The following is a 12,536-nucleotide window of genomic DNA, read 5'->3' on the forward strand; positions in this document are numbered from 1 at the left end:
CTTGCAGACCCCAGATTTATCATCTAGGGCTGACAATTTCATAGGCAAATGAACGGCAACTTGTTGTTCTAACTGATATTTTAAACAAGGGTGATTGAGCATTTTTCACATATTTGTGGGCTGTTTGCATTTCCTCTTCTGAGAACAGCTTATTCACATCCTTTGCTCATTTTTCTACTAGCTCGTCTTTTTTTCTTAATGATTTGTAGGTACTCTTTATATATTATGGATATGAACCCTGTGTGGTGCGTTTTCTTCCCTTTTTTCTGTCATTTACATTTTAATGTTGTTTATGTTGTCTTCTACAAAAAGTTTTACAGTTTCAAGCTGTCCCGTTTGAATCTTTCCCTCTGGCTTCTGTGTTTCATGTCGTGCTTAAGATTTCTCTCAATGAGATGATTCAGCTGCTGGTTCAGACATTCTGAGAAACAACGGCCACAGCGTTTGCAGTGGCAGCAAATTGTGCATGTATTTCAAAAGAAAATAAGAAAATGTTTATTGTAAAAAGCCAGAACTGTCACCCCGAGCATTTATTTAAATATTAATAGATATGGGTAAAAATTTACAAATGGTATAACGAAACTAACAGCTTTATATTCACAGATGGTCAGATGCTGACAAACAAGAAATGAGATCTATGTACATTGAGATTTGGTTGTTACGAAAATGCATATGAAGGCTTCAGAAATGGTCTATTTATAGGCTTTGGTGGAGCCATAATCCCCAGTTTCCTACTGACTCCTGATGCTGCTTGAGAACTATGAGAAGTGGAACTGGGTCCGATTATGTTGGAGGGTTTAGTTTTAGAAGGTATCCTTCGGCATGTGTTGGACCCCCTAAAATGTGACAAAGAAAAGAGAAGTAAAATGTCAAATGAAACCAAAAGCGAACAGTCATTTTTATCCTAACCTGCATTATTGTGATTTAGTTGCTCAGTCATGTCCCAGCTCTTTGCGACTCTATGGACTGTAGCCCACCAGGCAGCTCTGTCCATGGGATTCTCCAGGGAAGAATACTGGAGTGGGATGCCATTTCCTTCTCCAGGGGATCTTCCTGACCCAGAGATCAAACCCGTTTCTCCTGCTTGTCAGGCAGGTTCTTCACCACTGAGCCCCCAAGGAAGCCCTTTAACCTGTATGCACTGTATAATCCATGCTTTTCCTTGGTGTGACATGTCTCTCCATTTCTGGCCTATGATGGCCCTGGGGTGAGGTAAGTTTCCTTTGCAATTCAAGGAATAAAGGACTGCTGCCCTTTACACACACTTGTCCTAGACGTGTCTTCCTAAAATGTCAAGGCCTCTCTGACTTGAGCCCAGCCCCAGCTGCCTTCTCTCTCCTCTCCAGTCTTTCCACCCGCCCCTCCAGACATCTGAGCTGAGACTCACATTCCCCACCTACTCCAACCACACAGAAAGGTGACAGCACCTCGTCTCAGGCCCCAGCGCCTGGACGACAGGCGTGGTGGGACTACTGCACTCCCACAGCCCAGAGGAAGGGAGCTTTGTGGGTGGGCGGAGGCGGCGTGGAGCAGGGGGCCCGCCAGTCTCAGGCAGGCTGCAGACATGGCTCCTGGGCGGGAGCAGCTTAGGGCTGCCATGTCTTCATAGGACCCTGTTGCCAGTGGGTCGCTCGCTTGTCTACACTCCAAGGTCTGCCTGCTCTCACCTTCCACTCGCTACCTTTAAAACAGGTTGAGGAGCCCCTGCCACAGTCTACTACAGAGGCCTTCCAGCACCTCACTTCCCCCATTGATCTGAAGATAACAGCTTTTCTCTCCCCACCGAATAAACTGTTAAAAAAAAATCACAGGGCCAGTGTGTTTACAAGGCTAACAGCAGGCAGCATTTGCCACAGAAGCTTGTCCCTAAACCAGTATTTCCCGTCGCTTTGCAGCCAGGCTGAATTCCTGCCCCGTGTTAATTTCTGGTCATCAGGGCACCCAAGTGGCCCGGTGTCAGGGCCATCAGTCTGCTGATGATATTTTGGTGGGGCTGAGTGAAAAGTGGTTTTTCAACATTTTAAAACTCTTGCTCGAGGGCAGTTTTACTGCAGAACTGGTAAAGATCTGCTAAAACTAGCAGAGAAGCAGCCTTAAATCTCCCTATGCTGATTTCCTGCTGAGAAATTAAGCCCCGAGAGAAAACCTGCTGCTGATATTGATTTACAGAATGAATCTGCCAACTGCAGCCTCCATTTTCACCAGAGCCATCCATTTCACTGCCACTCAGGGCCCAGAACACAACCAGTTCATTGTGTGTTGTTCGGAAGATGTGAAACTCTGAGGGCAGGGTGGGGAGGTGAGGGCACTGGCAGGGAGCCATGTTGATCCCGTGGCCGCTCGGGGCCCCAGCCAGGTGAGCGGCCCGGACACGTGGGGAGCCACCACCTTGCAGAGTGGGTCAGTGGAAATGTGGAGAACTGGGCACGGAGACAGCGAGGCTGCTGCAGGGTAAAGCAGTATTACACAACTGCTGCTTTTCGCCAGCAGGGACTAGCAAAGAACCCCGCCGGAAACACACAGGCTAATTAAAAACCAGCATCAAAACTGTGCTGGCTTTGGGACAAGTGTGAGTTTCTCTGTGCTGCTGAGTTCAGTCACTAAGGCATATTTGCGACACCCCACAGATTGTAGCCCACCAGGCTTCCCTGTCCATGGGATTTTCCAGGCAAGAATACTGAAGTGAGATCCCTTCTCCCAGGGATCTTCCCGACCCAGGGATCCAACCTGCGTTTCTTGCACTGGAGGCAGGTTCTTGACTACTGAGCCACCAGGGAAGGCCCTTACCAGCTTAGGTTCCAGGCCACAGGGCAAAGTGCTTCCCTCCGAAAAACAACAGTTGCGACAGCACTAAGGGAGACAACGGTCTGCTTTGTTCTAAAGCGCAGCAAGAGGAGGCCATGATGGAACCTCCGCGGGCCACGTGCAGCAGTGCAAGTGCTCTGGGCAGGCCTGGGCGAGCCAGTGTCCAGCCCCACCTGTGAGACAGGGGCCAGGCCAGGGGACACAGGCCTTTCCCAGGGGAAGCTTCAGGAAGCCCCCGTGTCCTCAGCGTGAGTCCCAGGGAGTGGGACAAAGGCCTTGCAAGGTCTTCTACTCTGTGTGAGTGCCTGAGCAAATGAGTCTTTCCCCAAATGGGGAAACAAGTGAAGAAATTAAGAAAACGTCCCCACGGAAGGGCACTGGTGGGTCACTTGCACATCAAAACCCACAGAAATTACTTAGCCATAAAAATGAATGAAATCCTGCTAGTTACAATACGTGTGGACCTCAAGGGAGTGAGCCTAAATGAAATAAATCAAATACTCTATGATCTCTCTCATAGATGGAACCTAAATACATATGAATATTTAAACCAAGTTCATAGATGCAGAGGACAGACTGGTGTGGTGGTTGCAAAAGGCATGGATGGGGTGGGGTGTAGGATAAATGGGTGAAGTTTAAAGTTTAAATAGAATTAAAATAGAGAAATAAAACCCACAAAGTTAAACTAATATTTACTAATGTCTTTAATTTCTGTCCCCCGACAGAAGGATTAGCACATACAAGATGTTTGTTTGCGGACTTAAGCAGAAAATGACAGCTTGTTAACACTACCTTCTTTTCTCTTCTCCACTCAATTTTTGGTCTTTATTAACCCGGAAGGAACAGAGGTAGAAAAACTGCAAGAGGAAAACACGATAGCCTGTGCAAGTTTACTGAGTTCCCTTTTCCTATGTTTCTGTCAACACCGACGGATGCTCGCCATCCCACCAGACCTGACCTAGACGGTGAGGGCAGAGGACGTTCTTGAAGAAGATGGGAAAGAGCAGGGCAATGATGAAGAGACAAAAACGCTCTTCAGATCATCACCCCGGACCTGACGACAGTGCTTTGTTCCGCCTTGGTGAGCAGACAGCACCCCAGTGCTGGGGCATCCCAGCCCCGGGGGCCAGGCAGACGTGGGAACAGGGAGATGGCAGGGCTGCACTGACCTCTGCGGGGTTCCAGTCCTCACCTCTTCTCTGCTACCCTGCTAAGGTCGGGAGGCTGGCCTCCCGGCTGCTACTGAATGACAGGGGTTGTGCGGGGCCTCCAGGTGGACGCCCTGCAGATGCTGCAGCAATAAAAGCAGTGTAGCAAGTACTGGCGGGATCATAAGAGTCATGAGGAAACAAGAGCCTTTTGTTTATTCAGCTAGCGAATGACTTACGGGCTTCCCTGGCGGCTCAGTGGTAAAGAATCTGCCTGCCAAGCAGGAGATGCAGGTTGATCCCTGGGTCGGAAAGATCCCCTGGAAAAGGAAATGGCAACCTACCTCCAGTACTCTTGCCTGGAGAATCCCGTGGACAGAGGAGCCTGGCGGGCTACAGTCCATGGTGTTGCAAACAGTTGGACACAACTTAGCAACTAAACAACAACAATATGGTTTACAGTATTTTAGGTGGAAAAGTCTCTTCAGTGCAAGTGTAAAAAAAAAAAAAAAAAAAAAAATTTTCCCCCCTTGAAGGTAAGGTCAAAATTGGAGCTTTTTTACAAACTAGAAAACTTCAGTGATAGTCAACCTAGGAGCAGATATAAAAATCCGCAACAAAAAAAATTTTTGTTTTGGATCAAAGCTTAATCCTGACTCCACGAGTTGGACCAGGCAACACTGAACAACGGCTTATTTTAGTGAACACTGCAAAGCAAAGCAGGGCAGCCCTGCTCCCTTCTATCCTCCCTTCCACCCGACACTGCAGACAAGGTGGCAGAACCTACCCTTTCGTCCTGGAACCACTGAAACCAGTTCTTCTCCTCTTGGCTTTTTGGGAGGCTGGCATCCTTTTCCTCTTTCTTTCGTTTCTGGTTTTATTTGCAAAGTAGTGAGAAGATATGGGTGCTCCCTCATCCGACTCCTCAGGAGTGTTTTTTCTGGTGCCTCTGCTGCTGGAGGGGCTTCTCCGTGGGGAGGTGTCCTCAGCTACAAAGGACAATACAGACATTTACTGGCGATGCCGCGCTGACAGTCTACGTGCAGACGCACAGCACAGGGCGCAGTTCAGCCGAGGCCCTGCTGCTTTCCTGGAGCACCCCGCCACTTGGGTTCAACCATCCCACAAGAACCTGCTCTTCTTTTATTTCAGAAAGCCCCAAAGTCATCAATGGCAATTCAGTTTTAAAGAATGGGGGGTCAGAATTCATGAAGAAAATAACCAGAGTCAGGTTTATTAGCTCACTCTCTGCAGCCCAAGTCCCTGCTATTGTTTGTGCCATTAATCCCATTAAGCTCTCTGAAAAGTAGAAAGTGCTAACTAAAAGACAATTTATTAGTTTACATATGCTGAACATCTTCAGAGAGATAGTTACTTAGAAGTGAGTGTCGGAAAATTCTAGACTGTATTTTACTTTTCTTTGCATAATAGCTGTGAATGGTTTACATACTGTGCAGGAAATGGGCCTGTACAAAGCACACATTTGCAAAGAAGATGGTAATTTCCATAGGTATTTGCAAGCCAAGGCACTCCCAAAGCCTGAAATCTCCCCACCAACAGTGACTGGGTCTTCATTTCTGAAGGTACTTCTGGGCTGGCCTGGTTGGTTTTACCCTCGGGCTACCCTGCCTCACTGCGTGCTGGGAAGGGCGAAGAGCTCAGTCCTTCCAGCTGTGGGACTTTAGGAAAATGAAAAACCTCGCCCCTGTCCACCTCCAAATTGGGTGTGGGGAAGTCCCTGGCGGTCCAGTGGTTACGACTCTGCCCTTCACTGCCCGTGGGTCTGGGTTCAGTCCCTGCTTAGTGGACTAAGATCCCATAAGCTGCACGGCGTGGTCAAAAATAAAACAGGAAGGACTGAATGACACCAAACGGGCGAAGCTCTTCACTTAGCATCTCTCCCTCAGTAAGTGGGGTGGTCATCACGGCGATTTCTGCACAGCTGCCCTGTCTGACGTGGGTAAATACCCTCCCAAACAAGGTGCTACACTAACCAAGCGTTAAGTTCCCACCAAGAGTTCAATGTGTCTGAAGTAAGGCTTTTATGGAATAATTACCGTACAGAAGAATTAACGAGAACCTGACTCTTCGTGCCAAGGGATAAAAACGACTGTGGAGAGACAGAACGCGACTCGCTCGTTTCTCATCCCACTACCATTCCCCTCAGCCCTGGGAAGGACTGGAGTCACAGAACAGTTCTCTTGGCTCGTATGCATCACGATACCCTGGAGGCAGGCACCTGACTCCTGCACCTGACTTATCGCCCACAGCAGTCTTTGTTCTCCATTTTCCCTGCATCCACACTTTCCATCGTGATGAGCTCTGTTATCAGAGGTGCTACACGACAGGCCTCACGCAGCCTCTGGGAACGTCCATAAGGATGCACTCGCTCAGGCAGCGCCTTTCAACGCTTAGCGACAGTAGAGGCTCTCGCGTTCCAGTTACATGTTCATTTTCCAAAACATTTCAACTTAATCTTTAGACATGCTTTTCGGATAACACGTTCCTTCCTCAGATAAGGAAAGTGAAACACAAAAAGGTTATTCGTGGCCTGCCAAGGATCACACAGGGGGATCAATCTGACCAATCTGCAACCGGCACCTGGGGGCTCCAGGGTCCTCAGGCGCTTGCTTTAACAGAATCAACAAATGCTGGGCCCATAGGCCCTCCATTGGGTCCTATTAGCAGGTCTGCTAACTGGCACCCCCAGGGGACCTAAGCACCAGTGTTCTCTATGAAGTGCCTGGCACCCCACCGGGGTCTGCTCGGAGCACTTGGATGTCAGTGTGACGAAGTGTAGGAAGCAGTGACACAACCCAGAAACCACACAACTCTCATCCAGTGAGAGGCACTGCTTAACATTAAAAGAGGCTTTTGGAAAAACACGTATTTGGCTGTATACTGAACCTGGCAATGTCCACTCAGAGTATTTCTGTAATATTGGAATCACTTCAGCACCATATTTTTCCAGTTTGTCTTCGGTAACACCATCAATTTGAAGCAAAACCTCAGGATCAGAAGATAAAGATTCTGTACAGGGGCATAAAATTAGAAATTTAAATTACCACCCAGAGAAAACCCACTGGATTTATGCTCATTCACCCATTCAGCGCCTGTGTGTTAAGTGCCAACTGACTGCAGAGCGCTGGGTACACGGGCCAATTTTCTACAAAGGCAGCTAATGCCAACAGAGGCAGCAGACAGGCCCAGAGGGCAGGCGCCCACCATCGCATTCCAGCAGCAAAGGTGTGTGGTCAGGGCAGAGAATAGGAGGGGGTCGAGGACGTTGGGGCGAGCAGAGTAGGGGGGTATCCGGTCTTTGCTCTCATCCACTGTTCACATTACAAAGACGAGTCTAGTTGCAATTATGGGGATCCTTTGTTTGCAGAGAAGGCCAACATGTGTGCTTCCTTCCACCTCTGACTTTTCCCCTGCACTCCTGACTTGCATCCACTGATCAGTAAGGCCTCAAATGAATTCTCACTCCCCCCTCAACCCAAACCTGTCCTTCCTCTGGCCTTTCTGCACATGGGCGAGGCAAGTAGGCCATTAAGAGTCCTCTGAGCACAGAAGGCACGTGAGTCTTACAGCTAGACAAGTCTGTCGTTGTAAATACCACTCTGGCTGCTGTATGCAAAATGGACTGTAAGGGAAAGAGGAGAAACTGGAGCCCTGAGGAAGCTGCTCAGGGGCAAGTGAGGATACTGTGAACTAGATGGAGAGAAGCAGCAGATTCAGACATGTTTTGGAGGCTAGGTCTGTAGGATTTATTGATGCACTGGCTATGGGGAGCAAGTGAGTATTCCCCACATATTTGAGTTGAGCAAAGGGTGGATTTCAAATCCGTGATTCTCGCATCATTTCTACATTTAGAGGAAAAAGAACAGACCTGTGGGACAGACCAGGGGGTTAGCAGAAGATAAAGTTAGGGAGGCAAGGAGAAATGCCGATCCCTGCAGGTTCCCTGGGGGTCCAGTGGTTAATGTTTGATCCCTGGTCACAGAACTAAGGTCCTATATGCCTCGGGGTGTGGCCAAAAAAAAAAAAAAGAAATGCAAATCCCTGATAGAGTTTGTACTTTATCTGAAGAACTGCTGGAGCTTTAAAGAGTACTTAGAAGATTAAAATGAGTATCATGTTTATATCTGGAGTTAAGGAGTCCAGTTAAGAAACTTCAGTGAGAACCTAGGAACGAAATACAGTATTTTATTGATTCTAAGACATACACTTTTTTTTTTTTTTTTGCATTTTGGCATTCCTGAGGTCAAGCTGCGTCTTACCAGTGCAGATGGTCAGATGGCAGCTGTCCAGCGGCTGTCACCGCCTGTGCACGTGAGAACATAGTCACAGCATCAGTCAACAGCACCACTGCAGTGCTGGTTCCTCACAAGTTGAGTTTAACTGCACATGAATTGTCTTCAAAAAGACTAGACTGGGATGAGCACTGAGAAAATGATGTGGGGACGTCCCTGGTGACCCAGGGGTCAAGAATCCACCTTCCCAGGCAGGGGACATGGGTTCAATCCCTGGTCAGGGAACTAAGATCCCGTGCTGTGGGGTTGAGCCACAACAAAGACACAAGGCAGCCAAAAAGAAAAAAATAATAATTAAAAAAAGAAAACGACTGTGAATGCAAAAAAGCTCAGACACGGAGTAATGGGGAATAAATGTGGCATTAACAAAGCAAATGATTTGTTCTGGAGGAGATGACAATTTCATAGTTTCTTGTAGGCAACAACCAAGTGCTTTACATGACTTGTGTTGCTAAGAGATGCGTGCCCATCTGTGGACAACTTCCTGGTATCATTAAGAAAACACCACCATCACATTGGAAGGGGTGATGGGGATTTTGATAAAAGTTTGGGGGATATAGTGGAACATGCTAAAAAGGCTGTATCACTAACGTCCCTGATGACATGAGGGAAAAACAGTGACAGCTGAGTCAAAAAAAAGGTTCAGAAGAGTCAGGCTTTGAATGTGAATTTTTACAAGTAGTTAAATCAACCTACTTTGACTTATGCGTTTTTCCACAGAGGCACAGTTATGTATGTTAAAAATCTAAATTAACTAGAATACAACTCTTTCAATAAAAGTACTGTGTCACAATTTAATTAGCAGAATTTTTTTCTTTCTCAATAGTCCATAAAATAACAACGTGGCATCTTAGAGTTGATGAGATACTATAATGACCTATGGTGGCCAGAGTGGGAATGGGAAAGAGGGAAGGTGGTGATTATGGGTTTTTATAAAGGATAAGCATGGAAGGAAATGTACACTCATCATCAGTCAACTACTGGCCAACTTATTTTCCAGGGACTTTACTACAAGAATTCTGGGTGGAGCTATCTGAAGCCATGGGGATAATTCAGGTCAGCAAGTATTTATCACAAAATACTTAAGACACAGCCATGTGCTAGGTCTGGATTCGGAGAAACATAAAACAAAATCTCTTTTCATAAGGAACTTATGTTATAGGAATGTGAAGCTAAGGTCCTCACGAAAACAAAACCAAACCGTGTGCACAATTCATTAAAAATAAGGCAGGCAAGTAATGCACACAAAGTAAGAGACACCTGGTATTAGCAATTACAATTATCCATATCTTAACATGGAGCATTAAACCAAAGTATAAGATTAAAATTATATTAATACCATATGTCTGAAGAACAAAGTACTGTGTTTATCTTCAAGAATATATTTTATTTCAAGAATGAGTTTAAAATTGTTTGAGCTTTCAATTCAGAGATGAAAAAGACTGAGATACACTTATGCTCTTGATGAGTTCTTTATCAGGATTAACTTTGGCCCATTCATTTATGCTGTGCAGCAGGAGACACACACATACCAACCTGCGAGCTTCTTGAGAGTGACGGTATTAAAAATATTAAAGTAGTGGACGCCAAAAACTTTCCCCAGAGATTTGCAGACTTCTGTAAGTTCTCCAAGACATTTCTTCACCACCTCTTCCCTCTGAGACACCTTTGCCACTAACGCTTTTTGTTTTTTCACACTGCTGGAATTTTCCGTTTCCATAAAGTCTACCTTTGTGAGAGAAAAACAGAGCACAAGAGTGGGTGTGTGCATACTTGTAGCCAAACAGAGGCTTTATTTAATGCTTAATTACATTTCTTGGGGTCAGGGTAGGGGTATTTCTGTTATGTCAAGTAGATAGTAAGTCTCTTGGGAACAGGGGCTGTCCATTCTCCATCTTCACATTTCCAGTGAGAGCACAGAAAAGCTTTTTAATAAATGTTTACTTAATGAATATATGATGATCTAATGATCTGATAGCCCATATAATTCATTTTGACAAGTATGACATTACTTGGGCTCAAGTTTAAGATCTCTTTCTAAACTAAGAAGAACAGAATATGTTCATATAGGGCAGTACATGTAAGTTCAATGTCCATCAGCTCATCAGCTTAGGAAAAGACACTTAACTCACAGTAATATATTTCTATCTACTGTTTGGGAGATAATAAAATCAACATTTAAAAAATCATACCTTTAAATGCCCATTTAGTACGGTTTGTGCTTTACTTCCGAGCATCACATAGGCAATTGCTTGATCATTGGCATTGATATATAAGTCTTCATCCAAAATCCTGTCAAGTATCAGTTTTTTAAAAAGTCTTTCGGCGTTGTGTCTTGAATAAGTAGATCCTTTTCCAAATATTCCTGACTGAATTTTTGCACTCTTACTCCCTGGCAAGAAGGTACAAGAAGTTAGACTAGTAAATATAGGTATATCATAACTGAGGGCTTCCCTGGTGGCTCAGATGGAAAAGAATCTGCCTGCAAGGCAGGAGACCCAAGTTCGATCCCTGGGTTGGGAAGACCCCCTACAGAAGGCAACGGCAACCTACTACAGTATTCTTGCCTGGAGAATTCCATGCACAGGGGAGCCTGGCAGGCTACAGTCCACGGGGTCCCAAAGAGACAGACATGATTGAACAACTTTCCCTTTCACCATAACTGTAACAAAAGAAGCTAAAAAAAGTTATTTATGGGCACTTCCCTGATGGTCCATTGGTTAAGAAGCTGCCTTCCAGTGCAGGGGACATGGGTTCAATCCCTGCGTGGGGAACTAAGATCCCACATGGCATGGGGCAACGAAGCCCATGAGCCACAATCAAGAGCCTGCAGGCCACGACTAAGACCCAATGCAGCCAAATATATATATATATATATATATATATATATATTTAAAAGTCATTTATGGACAGGTCTGGATAAAGGGATAGACAACTCTTCTTCAGGAAAACCTATGGCACAAACAGACACTCATTTCCATCAAGTAAGAATATTTGAGTAGAATTCTAAAATAATTTCATGTACTTCTCTTTATATAACAGGCATTGACCAAACACAGCAACAAAATTCAGTTGGTCATTTTAGGATGCTGCCTGTACAGCTTATAAAATTATATGACAGCAAACAAATCAAAGACAAAGTTTATGTCAACTTTAATAGCTTCACATGACTGCTGCTGTATTAGGATAACTACGTATTGTTGATCTGGTTCCAAAAAATTTTTTTGACAATCAACTTTATAAATATCTCTGATCCTGTGATGAAAGTGCTACTCCTTTACAATCAAAGCATTTAAGTCTACACATTCTGTCATCCTCACAGATGAAACCTATATAAACTCCAAAACAAGAGCACAGCATTCCAGGAGGCCATGTACTTCCCTCCTCCCCCAGGGGGCTGACTGAGAGCTCCACAGAAGGCTGGATACTTGGTTTCACATCCCAGCTGCTGTGATGACAAGTGTCTGTTTTTTTTTAAATCATAAGCAGTTATTTTTTTCTTTAATAGCAATCTATTTATGAAGGTTGGAGAAGGAAATGGCAACCCACTCCAGTATTCTTGCCTGGAAAATGCTATGGACAGAGGAGCCTGATGGGCTATAGTTCCGTGGGATCGCAGGAGTCAGACAAGACTTAGCAACTAAACCACCACCACTTAAGAAGGTTGGTGACACTGATTATAATCAGAATTAACAGCTATATTTTGTAAGGCTTTAGCTCTATTGTAAGAGCTCCAAATAGTTATGTTACTGTAAATTTCAGATGGCTTCTGGTCACAGATGCTGAATGATGCAAGTTTTACTTCTTCAAGTGATCTGGACATAAAGGACTACTGCTCTGGTAAAGGCCTTGGTGACGTGGACCCAGTGCTAGTGCTGAGGGTAACTAAGAAAGCTGGATGGAACATAAACAGTTTTCTTAAAAACATACGAGAGCTGATAAGAAACTGAAGTATGTGTCAGAAAAATGTCTGACTTAGCGATCTTTCTAGGACCCTACGTGAAAGCTACAGAGATGCAGATGAAGGTGTACTTAAAAGGCTATTTATCACACATTCTACAGAATGTGAAAACAGAATAGGAAAACAGCGAGTTGGCCAAAAGTCCACTTGGGGTTTTCTGTAAGATGTTACGGAAAACCCCTAACAGACTTTTTCACCAACCCAATATGTCCTACAATAAAGCTATTAAAACATATTTCATCAACCTGATAAAATATAAACTAAAAACTACTTCAAGAGAGTAAAAAAATTTTAAAGTGCTTATATTAT

At 45.0% G+C, this 12,536-nt stretch overlaps 1 protein-coding gene across 2 annotated transcripts in view; it reads right to left on the bottom strand.

Annotated features, from left to right (window-relative positions):
- Positions 1–515: 515 nt before the first annotated feature.
- The window catches only part of BLM (BLM RecQ like helicase), a 92,542-nt gene continuing 80,521 nt past the window's right edge, over positions 516–12,536 (bottom strand). For both annotated transcript variants that reach the window (XM_010816994.4, XM_002696583.7), the window contains 5 exons: positions 10,459–10,658; positions 9,803–9,995; positions 6,861–6,983; positions 4,741–4,942; positions 516–836 (listed from right to left, as the gene is read on the bottom strand). In XM_010816994.4, coding sequence (XP_010815296.2) covers positions 659–836; positions 4,741–4,942; positions 6,861–6,983; positions 9,803–9,995; positions 10,459–10,658 — 896 coding nt within the window. In that variant the 3' untranslated portion in view covers positions 516–658. The remainder of the gene's footprint in view (positions 837–4,740; positions 4,943–6,860; positions 6,984–9,802; positions 9,996–10,458; positions 10,659–12,536) is intronic.

The sequence above is a fragment of the Bos taurus genome, chromosome 21 (assembly GCF_002263795.3).
Source record: "Bos taurus isolate L1 Dominette 01449 registration number 42190680 breed Hereford chromosome 21, ARS-UCD2.0, whole genome shotgun sequence".
Lineage (NCBI taxonomy): Eukaryota > Metazoa > Chordata > Mammalia > Artiodactyla > Bovidae > Bos > Bos taurus.